Source organism: Microchirus variegatus (genome assembly GCF_963457635.1).
Source record: "Microchirus variegatus genome assembly, chromosome: 5".
Classification (NCBI taxonomy): Eukaryota; Metazoa; Chordata; class Actinopteri; order Pleuronectiformes; family Soleidae; genus Microchirus; species Microchirus variegatus.
The window spans coordinates 15,357,415-15,376,853 of record NC_139806.1 but is presented as its reverse complement, the minus strand read 5'-3'; the positions used below and the strand labels follow the sequence as shown (position 1 = coordinate 15,376,853).

General features: G+C 42.7%; 1 protein-coding gene across 9 annotated transcripts in view; it reads left to right on the top strand.

Annotated features, from left to right (window-relative positions):
- Positions 1 to 3,049: 3,049 nt before the first annotated feature.
- Positions 3,050 to 19,439, top strand: part of mbnl1 (muscleblind-like splicing regulator 1) — a 37,137-nt gene continuing 20,747 nt past the window's right edge. For 2 of the 9 annotated variants that reach the window (XM_083889368.1, XM_083889367.1), the window contains exons 1-2: positions 3,059 to 3,592; positions 11,105 to 12,065. In XM_083889368.1, the coding sequence (XP_083745494.1) occupies positions 11,892 to 12,065 (174 nt within the window). In that variant the 5' untranslated portion in view covers positions 3,059 to 3,592; positions 11,105 to 11,891. Of the gene's footprint in view, positions 3,593 to 4,486; positions 4,616 to 10,580; positions 10,673 to 11,104; positions 12,066 to 14,391; positions 14,517 to 19,439 lie in introns of those variants that run through there. The other 7 variants (XM_083889366.1, XM_083889362.1, XM_083889365.1 and 4 more) reach the window with 7 other exon arrangements.

Genomic DNA, 19,439 nt, shown 5'->3' with positions numbered 1-19,439 from the left:
GCACACACTCACACACACATACAGACCGTGGTGTCAGATGGGGACAAGACAGTGTGCTATTTCCTCTCTCAGTATTTCAAACCTGACAGCTTCAATTGCACTTGCTTCCCCTCGCTGCGACAAAGTGGAAAGAAGTTCAAAAAAAAAGACTGGTGTATGCTTTGTACAACTTGTCCCACTTTCATGATATTTTAGGAAACTATTGTATATTTTTATTATCTTGATATACGTTGAGTAATCTTCACTTATTCTCATGCAGCGGTCAAACATAAGCAGATGTTGTTTGCCGCCGCCAAAATGAACAATAGGTGCATTCCGGACATTGAATGCAGCGCTCTGTTGTGGGCCTTTCTGTGTGACTGTGTACTGTGTATTACAGTTGTTGCAGTGATGGTCTGTAATGGGAGTGTAATGTGTATTTGCAGCCTAAGTGATAGATGAGCTGTCAAGGTTTGGCACACAAAAGCTCTGGGACATTTCCTCAGTGAAGTGAGAGTTCACATTGGCCAGTCAGTGTCATTTACAGAGGACTGGGAAATAGCAGAGTGTTGAGATGATGGAGAAAACCAAGGTGGAAAGTTGTGTAAATTTGGGAGGAGCACAAGAAAATGAGGACAGACAAGGGTGAAAGGTTAGGAATGGATGTGTTTTTGGCCAGGGATAATTTGATTAATGGAGATATCAGAGAAAGTTTGAGGGAGTTTTCAGAATATTCTGCTTTTATTCTTCTTCTCATATCATTGCTGTTCATAGACAGATGAAAACAAATAAAGTATCTTTATTCTCATTGTACATGTTCAACGAAACAATACTATTTGATGGTGAAATTATGAAGGTGAAGTAGTAATCTCCATAACTAGAGCACTGATCTCAATGTGTAAAATCTGTGGAATTCCCCTACACACATACACTTTCAATTCTCGGTGGGTTAACCTTGGTAAAGTGGTTGCATTGAGAAGCCAAAAGAAGAAGAACTGTCACACCAATACTGTGTAATAATCTGAGAATGATTAACAAGAAATGAGGAGCAAGAAGTGACTGATGTCGGTCCAAGTAAAGAAATATGAAGAAGAAGAAAAGAAGAAACCGATACTGGTGTACCTTTTAATAAGAATATGTGCTCCCCAAACACACGATTAAAGTGTATTTGGGGAGCAGACCATCCGCTGAGTGCCTAGCTTGGCTGAGCACCCATATCTCTAATTGGATGAGTGCAATATGGTCCTCTAGGTTCTGATAAACAAGGAAGTGGTTGTGGTTCTCTCTAAGTGTAAAGTTTAGAGGAATTAAGCTGTCGTCCGAAGAGAGAGAAAGTGATGAAAAGACAGACATGTATCAGATGGCAGTAGTAATGAAAAAAAATTGACTGGTCGTGCAGAGGAGAAAATGAAAGACGCATAAAGGAGCACAAAGCGCTGACATGCACTCATCTGCGGCACAAGCAGAGAAGAGGGGAAATTCCACATCAGTGTCAAGAGTTTCACAGCGAGCCCAGATCTTTGGACAGTTTGCTAATGTGTCTCATATTGAGCCACAACAGCAATCACCATGTTTTTGGTGTTTTTTGTTTGTGGTCAAGGAAAACTTGTTCAGAGTTCAGAGGTTAGAATGACCTGCTGCTTTTATCGATCGTTCTGATTTCTCTGCCAGTCCAAAACCGACCAGGAAACGCTGTTTCTCATGTTGGAAATAGATTTTCTCCCATCACTAAATAAGTAGTATGTTTTTTTTTTTTTATTCCTGAAGTGGACACCATGTTTTTGTTCTCTCTGTGTGCGCATTCACATCTCACTAGAATGTTGGCTAGGTTAAAGGGTCGCACTGCCGCTGGGTCTCTACTGCAGATTGTCACCCAGGGTTTAAGGGCCTACGGTGTAAATTAGAGATGACTTATCACAAGCTTTGTAGCAGTAGACACTGGACCAGAGAGGGGGAGGGAAGGGGTGAAGCTGAAGGACAGTTGAGGTATATGCATTACATGTATTATTAAAGTGAATGAATCTTCCTGTGACCAGGTTGCTATATCCCCGTAGAGCATGTATTGTAAGTACAGGTGTGCTCTTAGACAAGTGGCTTTAGCTACAGTATGTGGACTTTGTCCTCTTTATAGTTCAAAATCCAACCCTAAGCTATTTTCAATATTCTAAGGCAGCACTAGGAATGTACTCTCTCCTTGATCATAATCAAATGAAGTGAGTCATAGACAATATGCGGGATCAGTCAGACAACTTGGCGTCAGCAAGCAGCGCAAAATCTGTACAGATTCCTGCAGATGCCAAGGCCACTATCTCCATGGCTACCGGATATTGCAGCATCAGTTCAAAATCAAATTCTCTCTGGGTTCTGATGGCAGAAGCCTTGAGTCTATAACAATACAAATGTTGGCAGCAGTAGTTGCCCCAGTGCTTTCTTGGTTATTAGCCTTTTATAGTGTGTTGTTAAACCTGCAACCCACCTGCAGAGGTCTGCGTCTTTGTGAATAGTAATTTCTTCAGTCATTATTTATTGTTTAGTATTTAGACACAGTTTGCGGTGCCCTGCTTTTATATTGTCTGGGGGTTTCGCGATCCATACCAAAGACCAACTCCTTGTAAAGTTTTGCATCACCCTTTCACCCACTCTCCTTAAACTACCCAACTTTTTGTGTCTCTCTCTTCCTCAGCTTTTGAAGTCCCTTGTTCGACTTTGTTTCTCTCTCACTCTGTCCTGTTTGGCTATATTTATTATCACTCGTTCAGCTTTAACATCTGACGCCACTTTGCATGGACTTCCCTCGCTCCTCTGTTTATCCTCATACAAACTCTTCATTTCCCCCACTCTTTCTTTCCTCCCTCGCCCACTCTCTCCTTCCTTGGTCTCACTGGACAGACAAGGGCAGCTTTGCAGCAACCGAACCAGCACTTCCTGGTGTTGTTTTGGGTGGGCGTGGCTTGTCTTCAGTGAGGAAGAGAGGGAGGGTGAGGGGACTGCAGGATCTGTGTGCCCCGTGTAGTCAGGGCTCCCTCCTCCTCTTCTTCCTCCTCCTCCTCCTTCTCCTCCTCCTCTACAGCTGTTGCTACTGCTGCCCACTGAGCTGTACTTCCATCGGGCAACAGACAGACGATCCAGAGGCTAGGGTCGCTAGAGAGACAGCCCAGTCCATCTCAGCACAGCTCAGCCCAGCTCAGCCCCTTCAAGAGGCAGGGGAGGGGAGGCACTAGCGCACACAGCCAGTGCTGCAACTCACACACACGCACACACACACTTTCACAGTACACAGACAACCACTCCTCCCCACTCTCTCTCTCTCCCTCTCTCTCTCTCTGGTGCTCAGCCCTGCACAGCTCCTCCACTCATTCGCTGCTGATTCACTTGCTCACTCGCTTGCCACTCTTCTGCCGGTCGCTCTGCCTTGCTGCTGCTCTGCCTGCCCGAGAATGGTCCAGCCAGTGCCTGGGGGTCTGCTGTCGTGGCCTGTCTGAACACACACACACACACACACACACACACACACACACACACACACACACACACACACACAGACGCATAAATACACAGTCATTCGATCCAAGGAACCATACACACACACACAAACTGGAGAGCAATGTGAGAGGTAAGCGCCTGGTTCATTACCCTCCTCCTTGTCTCATTGGTTTATCTAGATCTTTCCTCCTGTGAGTGCTGCAGTCTTTACTTTCCAAAGTAAGCGCCTGTGCAGTGGAGCATAGGGAGAAATATGAGGATTGTTTGTCTTGGTGTCTGCTGTGTGTGTGTGTGCATTCAGTATGTGTGCCACAGGGTTAACATCTATTTGTCATGGCTTGTTTTATCACACACTCTCTCCCTCTCTCTGTGTGTGTGTGTGTGTCTCTCTCTCTCTCTCTGACACACACACACACAGTTAGACACATTCTTGGCTCAAAGCAAAGAGTCACACAATAGCTACTTCCTCAGGGTAGTGCTAGTTAGCAAGACAATTTGCTGTGTGTGTGTGTGTGTGTGTGTGTGTGTGTGTGTGTATGACTGTGGTTGTTCCAGGAAACAGTGGAGAGGATCAATAGATCGCCCACTCAGTTTTCATTCCCTCCATCTGACTCAACACTGGACATGTTGGGAGTTATCCTGCAGGGCTTGGTTAACAAGGCAAATGTTAAAAATTTGCTCCCCTATTACCTTCCATGCTCCCCCTGCTGCGTCAGCCTGAAGGTGGAAGCATGGTTTAACATGTGTCTGTGTGTTTCTACGTGTGTGTGCTTTGAAAGGCAAAACTCCCGCCCCGCTGCATGTAAATTATGTGTGACATGTGAAGCTGCTGCTACCTTATATGGTGTGCACAGTATTTCAGTACAGTAGAATCTTGCCAAGCATTTTCGGGTCGCGGGAGGAGAGAGTGTGTGTGAGAGGGTGACTCTGTCTGTGGGAGTGTGTGTGTGTGTTAATGTGTGTATGAGTGTGTGTTTTTCAGACTAAGTGAGTGTTTGCATGCGTCTGACAGAGGGGGAGTTTACTGAGAGAGGAAGGAAGAAGAAAGTTGAAGAGAGAGGGAAAGAGGGGCAAGAACGAGAAAGAGACAGGGAGCAGTAGAGACCCAGTAAACTGAGGGATTTTACATTTCGATGTTTAAATTGGAAGAAAAGTAAGTAGCTTCTTGCTTTATTAAGCCTTTAAGAGATTATGTGACATTGCCCTGAAGTGTTGTTCCCTCATTGTAATGTTTTAATTTGTCTGTGTTGATCATACCAAGAAATATGGAAGGAAAGTGTTTTCATAAGTGCGATAATATCTGGATATTCCAAATAATATAGTTTAATAAGTTCTTTTCAAGCATGTGTTCTTTTTCAGAGCCACAAAAGATTTACCGAATAAAAGCAGGCCTTGATTCTGGTAGAATACAGATGGTTTAAGAGTAGATAACTTCCAGAGCTTCAAACTCTACCACTTGCTCCTCTCCTTTTCCCTTTGTCCCTCTCCTCACCACCTCTGCCCTCCTCCCCTTCGCCTCTCTGTGTTTCCACTTGGTGGTGTGTCCGTGGTTTGGGCAATGATGAGGAATGTTGTTGTTGTGACTTGGAGAGATTCAGGGTGGCTCAGACAGTAGCTCACACACACAAGTATGTGCAGACGTGCAAGCATGCGCAGCACGGACAGATGTGCAGCAGATTTCATTGTTGAGACTTCAAATTCCCCGAGGCAGCTGTGCTGCAGGTAGACTGTCAATGTCTGTCTCCTACAAACCTGGGGAGACATGATGATGTTGTCTGTGTAAATACACAGTAGGAGGTAATAATGTCCAAACTCGCACCGCTCTCTTTGTCTGCGTATGCATGATGAGCTTGTGAACTGAGGTGCAAATTGCTCTGCATAAATGTATGTTACCTATGATCTCGGAGCTGCCCTGCAGCCAGGATTACATGCGTGGCTGAATCTCTACTGACAGTTTAAGCCTTTATTACACGAGGGCTTGTTAGGTCCTACTGTGTTATGACCACATTTCAAGCACAGTGAGCAAAAGTTTAACACAGGTTTGGAGTCGGATAACTTCCACTTCATGGAATTCCAAGCTAATCTAAAATGAAATGGCTTTAACAACTGTAGGGAAGATATCTATTACACCAGTGATTTGGTGTGACTGATTCTTTAACCTGCAATGATAGTTATTAATTTTCTAATTTAATAATAAAACAAAAAAAAAAGCAGAGTAAGTAGATACAAAGTTAGTGTTCACAACTCTCTAAATGAGACAATTGTGCTAAAAAGCAGGACACTGCATGTGGAGCTGCTGTTTTTGGCAGCAGTAATAAGTGTCTAGTTATTATCTTTGTTGTTCTGTCCAGAAATACATATGTCAACACAAGCCTTGTCGTTCTTTTTCTGCACAGTAGTTGCATCAGCTACTGCTCACAGCCATGACATCTCCATCTCTGAAGGAGAGGCAGACTGCTGTAGCATTTAATAACACACCCCAAGCCCACTATTCACATTAACTCACACAAAGTCTCTTTCTTAGATATACCTCTCTTTTTAGCCGTTGTGTCTGCCTTTATGATTGCAGTGTGTCTTATGGTATGGGCACATACTGGATGCAGGCCTCAACGCAAGTCAGCGAATGATTGTATGCATACATCATCCAGCCCCTATGGAAATGATTGCCTCAATAAATATAACACATCTTGTGCTGAACATCAAATTGGTTTCTGGTGAAATATGTCTGCATATAATATACTGATAAAGATAAATGCTGGAACTGCGCCTTGGAATAATGGCATACATGTTTAGAGCAGGTTGTAAAACCTTGGCAGTGATACAGATTCTGTTCTGTATGCATGTAAATAAATAATGGGATTTGATTTAGTTGGCCTAGAGTATATATTTCCTGAGGTTTGGCCTGTATTTATATACATACAGATAGATATAAATAAAGTAGAAAGAACACATGGACGGCACCTTATTAGGGTGTTTATCCACCATTAACATCGTATCCCAATGTTCAGTTGAGTTCTCGAACATTCACATTGCGTTAATAGATATTCAGATATTCATATTTTGATCCTTTTTCCTTTTTCTTTTTCTGATGTTTGTCACTTTTGTCTATGATCATTGAATCCCTGTCTCAGCACATCGACACAGACAACACAAATTTAAGCCAATGAGCTACTCATTAGACCGCAAGCCCGGCCATTATCCTCGTTGTCCATTGACGTCGCCACATCCGCACACACACATGTGCACACAAAGATGCAGTGTTGCACACATTCAGATATTCACCGCAGCTTGAGAAAACTCAGTGTCAGGACACATAGTGGTTTGTGTGTTTGTATAGGTTTGTTTGTGCATGCGTGTGCGTGTGTGTATGTGTGTGTTTGCATACTGCATAGCTGCGTCCTTTAACGCTAAACAAGAGATCACACTGTCTACAGAGATTTGTTCCCAGAGGAATCAATGGTATTGTTTGTGGTGTGTCCCTTGCCTAATACTCACTTTCAGAGCCACAATACCTAATCTGATGACAAATAAGTCCGTAAGACTAGAGGACAGTACCATTGAGGATGATAACCAAAATTAACTACAGTATATTGAGGAAGATGGTGATTTTTCAGCAGTGCCATATGGCACTGTTTCATCAACCTTCTTTTTTCAAACTCAAATAATGTGTTGAATAACAGTGCACTTGTGTTAACAGTAGCCCTTATATGTTCACAGACCTTGCTCATCTATATGAATGGTGGTATACTAGAGCAACAGTGGATAGTATAGCAGGTGCCGTTCTTTGTATGTGTTTATCTGTACACAGTGATCAAAGGACTATAAGGAGCACATGCTCCCTATATGCACCAGTGTGTATGCCTATGCATTAAGGTCAGTGAGGGCATTATTGACATATGCTGTATCCGGAGCAGCAGCAAGTGAGACCTGAGGTGTAGTATTTCCTCCAACGTCCTCCACTGTGATGACCTGTCTCAGCATACTGTCACTCTGACTGCACTTCTGTCAATATGCTGAACCACTCCTTTTCCTGAACAATAGCATGACAAATTATATAAATGCCTTGTTCTCTGCAGTCAAAGCTGAAAATAGAAGCTCAGGATGGGTTATTGGTTTGGATACCTTAGGAGATGGTAATCAAACTGTATGGATGGATGGATGGATGGATAATGCGTTTTAACAAGTAGGGTATTATCTTTGGGTTCACTCATACCTCATCAGTTCGCCTCAGGGCATTGTTGCTCATGTGACTGTGCAAAGCAGCACCTCTAACTCATGACCTGTGGTGTTTCTTGTTAAAGCGGACAAATAATTCACCATTCAGTTGTTTTTCAGGAAGTCTTATCATAACTGTGAACCACACCCTCCTTCTTGTTGTCTCTAGCAGTTAGTCACAGGGACAACTTTAGGACCAGCCCAGATTAGCACGCTGCTCTGATTGCTTGAACTTTTAGAGATCGGTTGAGACATGCCTTCCAAAAAAGCGAAAACAAAATCTCCATTTATAATGTCAGATCACAATCTACTAAAGTCCACTATGCAAATCACAAGCAAGTTTTGGGGAATGCATTTTTTTGATAATTTGGTGGAGGTAAACGGTGAGTTTCTTTACACCATGTAGAGAATACATTTGTTTTGTGACTCATAGTCAAGAGAAAGGAAAATACCTGCCTGTTTGCTTTTCATGTCAGAAACCAAGGCAAATGCTGGTGTAACGTGACCATGAGCTGTTACTGAAGACCTACTTATTCTACTTGCAGCTACATAACATTTATACCACGTGCCCAATAGAGTTGTGAGGAAGCTCACAGTGTCCCTCGCTGGCTCGCTCACCGTCTTACCTTCCTCCATTGGGGTTGACCTTGCACTAGCTTGCAAGACCTTGCAGTGTGTGGGAGAGCTGCTGAGCACAAGCCAGACAGTCACGTTGAGGGCAAAAATACAGAAGCACGTATGACGTGGAGGGAATGGAAAGAACGGGAAGTACAAAGAAGTCAAGGATCCACTTGTTTTAAAACCGAAAAAAATTATAATGTGCGGTTAAAAAGAGTAGAACATATTAAACAGTCATTAATTTAAAATGGATGCCCTGGAGACAAAGAGCACTGACAGTTAAAGTGGAATTAGATAGAGGGAGTGGCATACTGACAAGACCGACCATAGAGATGAAGAAATCAATAGGAGAAGGATGCCCATGTCCAGACATGATGGATCATGATAAGGCCTTATTATCACCCTGGTACTGCCTTACACCATACTGTACTACCTCGCTCTCTAACACACACACACACACCTGGTCATAGTAGAAACCATAAAAACATATTTTGCAGCAAAACAGAATGCAGGGGTCAGTCTTTTCAGGATCAAGTCATTATATTATATCTTATTGCAATGTGTATTTGTGGAGTTACTTAACTGAGTAACATCAACATTATATGCTATTAAAAACACAGCTCACGGGGTATATATGGTTACAGAGAAAGATTAGAGTAGGCTGACATGACATTTTACTAAGTGATGAATGAGTTAACTGATGGGAATAGAGGCATGCCGCAAGTAATGTAAACAAAAACACCATGTTGGATTGGTTTCCTTTGAAAACAAGATATTGAGTTGAGTCACTCTTATGATTTATGGCTTGAACGTGCTATTAAACCGACTAAAATATTACCGCTTCTTATTTCATAATCATAAAAAAGCTGTATTTATTACCTCTTCGTGACCTTTTCTGGCGTAAACACTGACCTTGTTGGGACCAGGCAGGACCTCGTTTCTGAGGAAGTGGATCAGTTTAGGGCTAAGGTTTGAATCATGGTTAGATTAAGGTTAGGGATAGGCATTGACTTGTTATGGTTAAGGTTAGGGATAAACGTTTGATAGGCTGTCCAAACGAATAGAAGTCAATGCAGCGTCCTAAGAAGAGTAGCTTTGCAAAACTGTTGTGTGTATTGAATTTCTGTTTATTTGTGTTTGCAATGCAAGCTTCATGTGCAGCAGCAATGCTGATGGGGTCATTTAAGGTGAATCTGAGCCGTTTCCTTCTTTCTCTTTTTTCTCTTAAGCATTTCACTGTACTGTGCAAAAGTTGTAGGCCATTTGTTGTTTTAACAGTGTTATAATGACTATACATTATAATTATGAAACATCCAGAAATCTGGAAAATATGTATGCAGTTTCTAAAATAACAGATTTTTATCTATATATATAGGTTTATTCAAGACATGCTTCAGCATTAAATACACATGTTGTATGAGTTAAACTCATTGACAGTTTGGTAATATATCAGGCCAACGTTCTGTCACATCATTCCAATCCAAATGCCGATGATCACAGAATTATAACTGAGCCAAAAAAACAAAACGCAAAGTTTGTGATGCCTTAAGATTTTGCAGTGTACTACTGTATCCTTGATGCTGGGTCATCATGATCAAGGCTATGCTGCTGCAGGGCTCTGATATAGCGTGTTGCAGACAGTGCTATAAAGTGAGCAACGGTTCCTCGCGTTGATGGAGGTGCACATGCTGTTCTTGGAAAAGCGATTTCTCTACACAGGGTGTGGTGACTTACCCTGCAACTGCGATAAGAGTGGAATGGGCCCCCTGGAGCCCAATAATTCAGATTCCCCCAGTAAACCGTGTGCACTGCATTCACCAAAAATAGAAACCACTAGGCTGCATTACAAAATCAAGGAGAAAAAACCCCCAACAAAAAAAATCCATTATGTTTTCAGCAAGTAATAATATGAAGGTAAAAATAATAAGCATGGTATTATCACAGCAGGCAAGTTCACAGCCACGTGAGCTCATCACAGTTTGACTAAGATAATGGCAAACAGAACTACTTTAGAAACGCTTCAGTTCATGGAGAATAAAGTTATCTAAGATCTTCAATAGAGGTTTTTTGCTTGATAGAAATTATTCATATGTTGGCGACACAGAAATACCGAACAGTTATGAGCTCAGTCTCTCTACCCAGTAGCAGCCAGGTCATCTTCCTTGTTGCTCCTCCCCCTGCTCTCACCTGGCGCTCAGCCCAGAATGTTGCTGCAACTCCTCTGGCTCTCATTGGTCCCTCACTCTCACACTGCTTCGCAAGAAGGGAAATGACTAACCTCTTCTCCCTCATGCCCTGCTCCGACTTCCCCTTTGCTTTCACTCTTCCTTTCTTTCACCTCTAAACACACTTGCATGGCCGGCCTTGTACTCAAAATGTAAGTGACACAGACTTCTATCTGATTTTTTCCCAGCATCAACAAGAAGAGGTGGAAAGTTGTGAATGGCTGCTTTGTGCATGTCTGTGTCTGCGGGAGAGAGAGAGAGAGAGAGAGAAATTGTTGTGAGTGGAGTGGCGTGATGAACGTGTGTGCGCGCACCATGTGTGTTTAGAGCTCGGGGAGGGTGAAAGTATTATTTGTTTTAGCAGACACCTCTGCATGTCTGACATTCTTACATGTTCTCCATTCCCACAGCTGTATAATGTAGCAGAGAAAGCTTCAGTTCAGAACTGCTTATGAAAGATAAATAACAGAGAAACAGAACCTGTAAGTTTTGGTTGGACATGTATGGTCAGACTAATCTTTCTGCTCTTCCCTCCTCTCTCTCTATCTGTCTCTTTCTGTATGTCTCTTGCTCTCTCTCCCCAGAGGAAGTGCCTTCCCTGATGTCTGCTGCAGCTTTGACCTGCTTCTACAGCTGAAGCCCCACCCAGCACCCCCCACCCCACCTGCACCGCCTTGCACGCTTGCTGCCACAGCAACACGGGTACAAGGAAAGCAACCCCACCCTTTTTGCAGCCTACGCTCCAACCTGCTCGTCCATTTACCATCATCACATCCACTCCTCGCAGCAGGTTTCCAACCTTGGCTCTCCTTTGCTGCTCCCCACCAGCTGACCAGCCTTACCACAGCAGCAGCAGCAGCCTGACTCACCACAAGGCTCACGCAGCATCTTACACACCTTGCCTTTAACCTCCGCCTTTGACCCTGTGAGCCTCCACTTGGTCCTCAGTGTCCTTAACCTTCCAGGTGCAGGCTACACTTAGACTATCACCTTTATTGCCTGCATCACCGCACCAAACCTCCGCGTGCCACCTTGGTTTGTGAATGCCATAGAAGAGACCATTCAGCTAGCAATAAAAAAAAGCGAGAGAAAAACATCAGGCTGAGAGTGGCAAATGAATTGTTAGACTGAGACGTCTCCTGGATTGAATCACTTTGTCAGGCGAATGATCCAGTAACATCCCCAGCAAACATTTCACGTTGGACAAGGTGCAACCGTTAGGAGCTTTTCTGTTTGAACATTTCTTTTCATCGTCACTCACAAGTATCACAGTCGCTGACCACACCACAGAATAAACGAAAGAGACCTTGAAGTTGTGGATTAAAACGCCAGAAGTACTTTATTCCGTATACATTGTGCCACAGAGTTGCCATGGCAATGAACATAGCACATATCCGTGATACAAAGTGGCTGACACTGGAAGTATGTCGGGAGTTCCAGAGGGGCACATGCTCACGTTCTGACCAGGAGTGTAAGTTTGCGCATCCGGCCAAAAGCTGTCAGGTGGACAACGGACGGGTCATCGCTTGCTTCGACTCACTCAAGGTAAAAAACAAACAAACAAACAGACCATAGATAAGAGACTTATACCATAAAAGAATTACAAACTAGAAAAAGTCGTTTCTAGTTTCCATTTATCTTGCGCCATCTGTTCACAGCATGTGTTTTGCTTGGTCCCACCTTTTTCTAATCAGATGACTGGTACATAGTATGATCGAGGACATGGGGAAGGGAGTTTGTTCAGTTTTTTAGCTTCAGGAAGCAGAAGTCCGGCGTTTCTAGTCCCGCTATTGAGTCTTACAGGACAGACATAAATATTTTCACTGGTATTGTGGCACTGTTTTCAAACAGGAGGCTGTCATGTTTCTGACTATTTGCCCGATACAAAAACACAGTCGTATGACGTAATGAACTCTGCTTTGTGCCATCTTTTGAGCAGAAAAAAACAGATATATAATACTCGTATGGATGCCCTAAGCAGTGAGCACACGTTCGATCAGTAGCTAGAGAGGAACGAGGTGATAGTGTCACAATGTAGCGCTCATGCTGTCAAACCACTTCCTGTGCAGAGTCTTGGGGGCATTTCAGGGGGCTGTGCTGTGTGTATCTCTATATGCATGTGTGTGTTTCATAGCAAATTTAGAGAGGAAGTTTTGTGGCACCGCGTGCTGTAATTTTCCATTTGGCAGCAGGAAAGTGGGAAAGAGAAAATTCTCTTTATTTTTATTTTTCACTCATTCTTTCTCTTTCACAATCTGTCTTTTTTATCATCGCACAACATCTCCAGAGATAGGCAGACCTCGATCCAAATGTCCAGCCCTGACACACACCAATGTTTTTTTTGTTTTCAAAATGTGTTTGTATTCTGGCCGTGCAGACATCGATTACTCGTGGTCATTGGCAGTGCGTGAACTGGGCAGGGTTATGATGAGGACAGCGTGTGCGAGTCGACTCAGAGAACAGTGTTCATAGCCAGATGCAGACAGAGGAACATTGTCAGGCCCGAGCTGAACTCTTCCCAAGTTTCCTCACAATGTGGTACAGCTTTCCACACATGTATAGTGTGTGAGTGTATCCTATAGATTGTAATTGCAACCATCATTCATGCCTAAACTCAAACGATTTTCCAAGTTTGTTGAAAGAAACTGGTAACATTCATGACAACTTCACTAAAATGAGCCAAGAAAGGGAAGCGGTCATATGATCACTGTGGCGCTACTCAAATATCACTGTGGTAATTATATACATACGTAATACTGCAGTTCATTATACTTGTGTGTACACAATCTTTGTGCAATGATGTTGGCAAAACATCTCTAGATCTGTACACGTATTAAACACAGAGTAAATTAGCTTGTTTATATATATACATATATGACCTGAGATGTGACTGCTTCAATGCAGAGTTGTTTCTGTTTCTCAGAGATCTCAGAGAAAATAATTTGGTGTGTAAAATGTTAACTTAAGCCCAAAGCTTAAATGCTTCAACGTATATGAAACCGGTACAAAAAAACAGAATGTCTCCCTGACTATCTGGACCTCACAGATCTTTTATTTCAGTGCATGGTCTACATTCCGTGGCGCTTTGATCTACGGTCAGAAGGATTGCGATATGAGAACATATGTTTAAATTGTCATTCATGCTGAGTTCAAGGTCAGCCACTGGGAAGGAGTAACTGGCAGATATATGGACCTATTTGAAGGAACCAAGGGGCCTATTTTCGTAGTTTGAACTCATTTTCCACAAGGACTCGTGTATTAATGGAGATGGTGATACTTTTTTTTATCCAGTTGCCCCATTTTTTCCACTGGTAATGAAAAACAGAGCAGGTCTCTAAAACCCAGAGTGGAAAAAACAGTGAGAGAGAGTGAGAGAGAACGAGAATTAAAGGGAGAATGAAGGAAATCAGAAACAAAGGCCATTGATTCTTGTGCATGCACTCACCGGCAGATAAGGCCTTAAAACAAAAACACCGAAACAGACACCTTCCTGTTGCATAGACCCACAAACACAAAAAAAACAAAATAACACTAGTCCGTCTACACTCACAAGTTTAAATATGAAACATTCTCAAATTACATGTTGCTACATCACTCCCCAAGTCACCCACATACACCCACACTAATGCACCCCCTTGGACACATGGGTAAACTCTCTGCCCATGAGAGAGGATCAACCTTCTTCTTGAGGAGTGTATAATTAGAACAGGTCTCACATGATCAACAGTGCATAACCGAGCAGGTCACACCCAAACCCAGTCATTTCCCTAACAGCCACTCTCTCGCTCTCTCTCTCTCTGGCCTCCTTTTCACATGACACACATGTTGATGAAATTGGAGCAGTAAACATACCAGGAAAAGCAGAAATTGTGAAATCGCGTTTTTTTTTTGGTCATGGGAAGATGTACATGGCAGTAATCAGGTGTGGATGGTAGAAGACTCGATCCAGAGAGAGAGAGTTTTCATTCGGGCCATAGAGCCAAAGCTAAGTTGATGGTGTGTGCCTGTGTTTCCGCACGTACAATAATACTGGTTGCTGCTCACAACAGACAGCTCAGCTATGTGAATTTAGAGTAAATATTTGTAGAACGCTAATGGCTGCCTCTGCTCTTTGATTTCAACTCCGCTCCATAACTTTGGCGATCAATGATTAACTCGTAAGCCCACAGGTCGAGACGATTTGAAGTCTCGATTGATGGCTCATATTTATAGATGTATGTCACGATCTGAAAAGAACACACACAATAACTATCAATCTGTGCACGTGCGTTATGTTGAGGAAGTGACCTATAGTTCAGTGAGTTCAATCACGTATGCATTTTCTAAAACATTCCAAAACAGACTGAAGTATAATCACCAGCTCCGGTTGCAGAAGCAGGTGAGCCAATACATTCCTCTTGATGTTAATAGTGAATGAGTCTGATCTAATGTACTGTAGGTTACTCTACAGTAAAAAAGAACTGAACTCTCAGCCCCACCCACACAGGGAAAACTGCCAACTTATTTCAAGAACTCTACCGCTTCTCATTTGATGCAAGCCTATTCTAGTCCACTTCTCCTTCACCCGGTTTCCATCCCTCCATTGGTTGTTTTTCTTCTCCTCCCATTTTGGTTAGCGCCTTCTACTTGATTTCCCACTCAGTTTGGTTTTTGCCTCATTTACTTCAGGCCACACCCACCCCTGGACAGGATAGTTCACATTACACTTTGGTAGGCCCCGTGCATGCATGCTCATGCTCGCACCACACCACCCACACATTAATCCATGTGAGTGTGAATTTATGGCACGAGATGACATTGTGACTTTGAGTGAAATCGGCAGCAGCGGCAGGTCCTTGTTTACCCCCAGCACTGTCGGCCATGTCATAAAAAAGGGAGCAGTTACCGTCTAGCCTGGAGAAGTAGCACACACCCATAAATACACTCTCTCTCACACACACGCACACACAGTAATATGGAGAGCATGGATGTTGTACTTTGTCCACCTGCCAGCCTGACACACCCACTGTCATCATGTCTGAGGTCTCGAGAAAAAGACTGTGTGTGTGTTATATCTCTGTTAGTGGTGCTGTTTCAGCAACTTACTTTGTGTTATTACATTGTTCCACGCCAAGATTACATTCCTGCAGAGCAGAGGGTGGGTGAATACCTCTTTTTTTTAATTTTTTTTTATCTCTCTCTGTCTCACCCTCTCTCTATCCCGCCCTCCCTTCCTCCTTCCCTCTGCGTCTGTTGCTATCTGTCTTTCCTCTCGTTTTGCTGACCATATTTTGACAGAATGTTTATGTTCTGCGGTTAAATGGAACAGTCAGGTTAAACACACTCATACACAGACTGACACACATACATATGCACATTCAGAGGGCGGGAGAGAGAGAAAGAGACGGTTGGCCAGACAGACGCGTGGGGTAAATATTAGCCGTGTTGCTAGTCGACAGTGTTTTTTTTGTTTTTTTTATGATTTCAAACAAATTGCTCAGCCAATCTGGTGTGCAATGACGTGCAATGACATCAACATGTCATGCTCTTTGTGTGTGTAAGCATATGGTAATGAGTTCAGAAGGCTAATGTGTATTTGACACTTCTGTCACACACACTACACACCACATTGCCATGTGCAGGGAGCACTTGTCATTTCTGTGGCCAGCAATGAATTACAAGGCCAAAGAATAAAATAGCACAATGTAGTTTGTTTCAAGTGTTTAAGCAAGCTTAGCTATTTATTTTATTCATACTTCAAAGAGGTACTGCAGCCCTCTGGTTATCTGAAAACTAAATGATAAATGTAATGAAGCACACATTTGATGGTTCATGTACACTCTTAGAAATAAAAGTGCTAAGTAGAACCATATAAGGTTCTTCAGCTTGTCCTCATAGGAGAACCATTTTTGGGTTCAGGTAGAACCTTTTTTATAAAGGTTCCACCTGGAACCCTTTTTGAGGGTTCCACCAAGAACCCTTTTAAAACCCTTTATTCAGGAAAGGGTTTTTTCAGAAGCAAATAGTTCCAAGTAGAACCTCTTGTAGAAGAACCCTTTTGGAACCCTTATTTCTAGTACACATATACGAGTCAACAGCTTAAAACTGTCAACATCATGAAATAATAGTTCATGGCCTCGGAAAACAAAGGTCAGTGGCTCCTGTAATCTGTGGAAGTGATCATTTCAAATCCAAGATGAAAGGGATTATTGTAACTCATCATTCACAGGAGATTACACAATTTATTTACCTAATTTGCTAGGAGACAGGCTGCGACAGTGCCTCCATGTTCACCTGTTGGGACAGAAAGTTAACTAACAATGCGTTACCGCTCAGATACTCCTCCTGCCATCGGTTGCATTTACATCGCATTGGCCCCGAGAGCTCCACCTTTTCACGTTGGGACTAGAGCCAATGACAATGGCCCTTTAACATATTAATGTCCACTTTAGGTGATTTGGAAGGGAAACCCCTCCACTTCCATAGAGCCTTCCGTCTCCTATGTAACCTCGAGATGGTAAATGTCCATATTTATATAGCGCTTTTCTCTGTTTATTCTCTGTCCGATCATATTTGCCATTTACCCATTCACACCTATTCAGTCACACATTCATACAGCATAGCTATGTACAATTGGCATATCCATTCTCACGCTCCAGTCACAGCTGTCACAAACTAGAGTTATGCCATTGGGATGTACCTTTTTGGGCGCGTCCACCTCACACTGACATGAAATAATATAAACTTTTTTCAAATGCACCAAGCGCCTTCTGAATATTGGGCCAAAGAAGTAGGTCAAAATAGTCTTTGTCCACTCTGAAGTAGGTGTGAACCTTCCATCGTCCAAATGAAGATCCTGAATAAGTGAAATGCTGTGCTGATAATGAACTGTCCTTGTTTTGATATGGTTCTTAGTTGAATGTGTGTATTGATTCAGATCCCAGGTGCGGGTTGCTTAGTCATGACAAATGCAAACAGGAATACTATATATATATATTCATATAGGAGTTGATAAACCAAACTCAAAAATGAGCTGGCATGCCAAAATGGGCATAGTATTTGACAGATAAAACCTCCTTGACTGTTGTGTAAACAGTCGTGTGCCTTATACAGACACAGTCCAAATGCAGTGCTTATCTGCCTAACAGCCACAGATGGGCGTGTGGAACCCAACGCCGCCCATAGTCGTGTGATCCTCACATGGCTCGCTTCATTGGCTTCTTACCAATAACAATTCTAGCCTGAAGAAAACATTTAGGAAATATCTTAGAAGACAAGTAAAATAGGACACCTGCATAGTTTAATATACACAGTAAATGTAAAAAAAAAAAAATTAGAAGAAAACAGAGACACACCTTTGATCTAAAAGGTTTGTTTTCAGTAGCCCTGTGCTAGTCTCTGGTCAAGATACTGCAGTGATGCTAAAACTCAGACGGACTCAGATTCCTGGGGTCCACATGGGTTACTGTCCTATCCTCTGTTTGGCTGCACTTCATCTTCCTCTCTGTTGCTGATTGGTTTCACTACATATAGAGCTGAGTCACATCTGGGGGGTTATATTGGTAATTTGGCTATGTTACATCTCCCTGTGGCTCCTGGTGTTGATGAGTCTATTCTTACATGTTTCTTATGCCACATAAATCCCATGTGCACACAGGCTTGCAGCGCTCTGTGTGTCACACAGTCGGATCAGGGCGGGCTATGCATTTAGTCTTTGAGCTTATGTGACGGAAGATAAGTGACAACAGCCCATCTTTTCTTCTCAGTGTCAGTCGCCTCTGTCCCTCTATCACACTGGGCCCCTTTTATAACCTCACTGCTGCAATGATTACTCGTCTGGTCCTCTCTGTTTTTCCTTCTCTGTCTCGTTTACATACAGATACTCACCATAAACGCCTCCAAGCCAGGATTATAAAAGAATGCAAAGTTGCACTGTAGTTTATGACATATACCGTTTGTTTATTTGCATGTGTCTGACACCAAGCAACTGTCAAAGATCAAATCTGAAGACATTTTATTTTATCGATCAATATTTAATATGTTATATTTTTTTTGGCATCTCCAAAAAAGCCCATTAATAACAGGTATCAAACATAGGATATGGATTTATGAAGACTATGACTTTGAACGTAAAAGACGAGGGTGTGAACTCGTTTTCTGTAATCTCAAAGAACCTTCAGTCTCATAACTGTTCTGGCGATCCATCTCTGTCTATCTATTTCTCTCTCCTCCTTATCAACTTTGTCATTACCCCTGCACATGCGAACTGTCACATATTATCCAGTTGTCAGTCAACTCAGCCATTATCCTCCATTAGACAAGTGAGAGAAAAAGCTTGGGGGCACAGCTACTCACTTCGACTCGGCTCTCTCAACACCCTTTTCACTTCTCACTCTACCCCTCTTTCTTGCCAGCTGTTTGATCCGTTGGTTTACTCTGCCCCCCCCCCCCTTTCTTCTCTTGATGCCAGAATGTGAGCACATTCATGCCACGGGGCTGCAGGGGAAGATATCTTCAGGTGACAGAAGTGAAAGGCACAAGAATGTGAGGCAACAGGGGAAAACAAAGTTGTGTCAGCTGTCGATTGTTTTTCTCTCACTGAATTGCTCCTGATCTTTTTTTTATATTTATACAAAAAAGTACATTTCTTCTCAGAATGACCATGATATTGGTCGTAATCACATAGTACATAGCACATTTTCTCTCATAATACACATCCTTTTATTATTATATCCAATCATGTACGGATATACACATACATACACACTTACTAATTTGTTTCGTATTCAGCTTTCCTGATTCCCATAAAAACGCTCTTTGTAGATCGTGGTGGAAAAACTATCCACCCATTTGAGAATGATTTGTCATGATATTTGTTTCCGTTTTGGCCTGTCAGGATCCATCATGTGTCCTTGTTTGTCGGCACCACCTGAGGTCCAA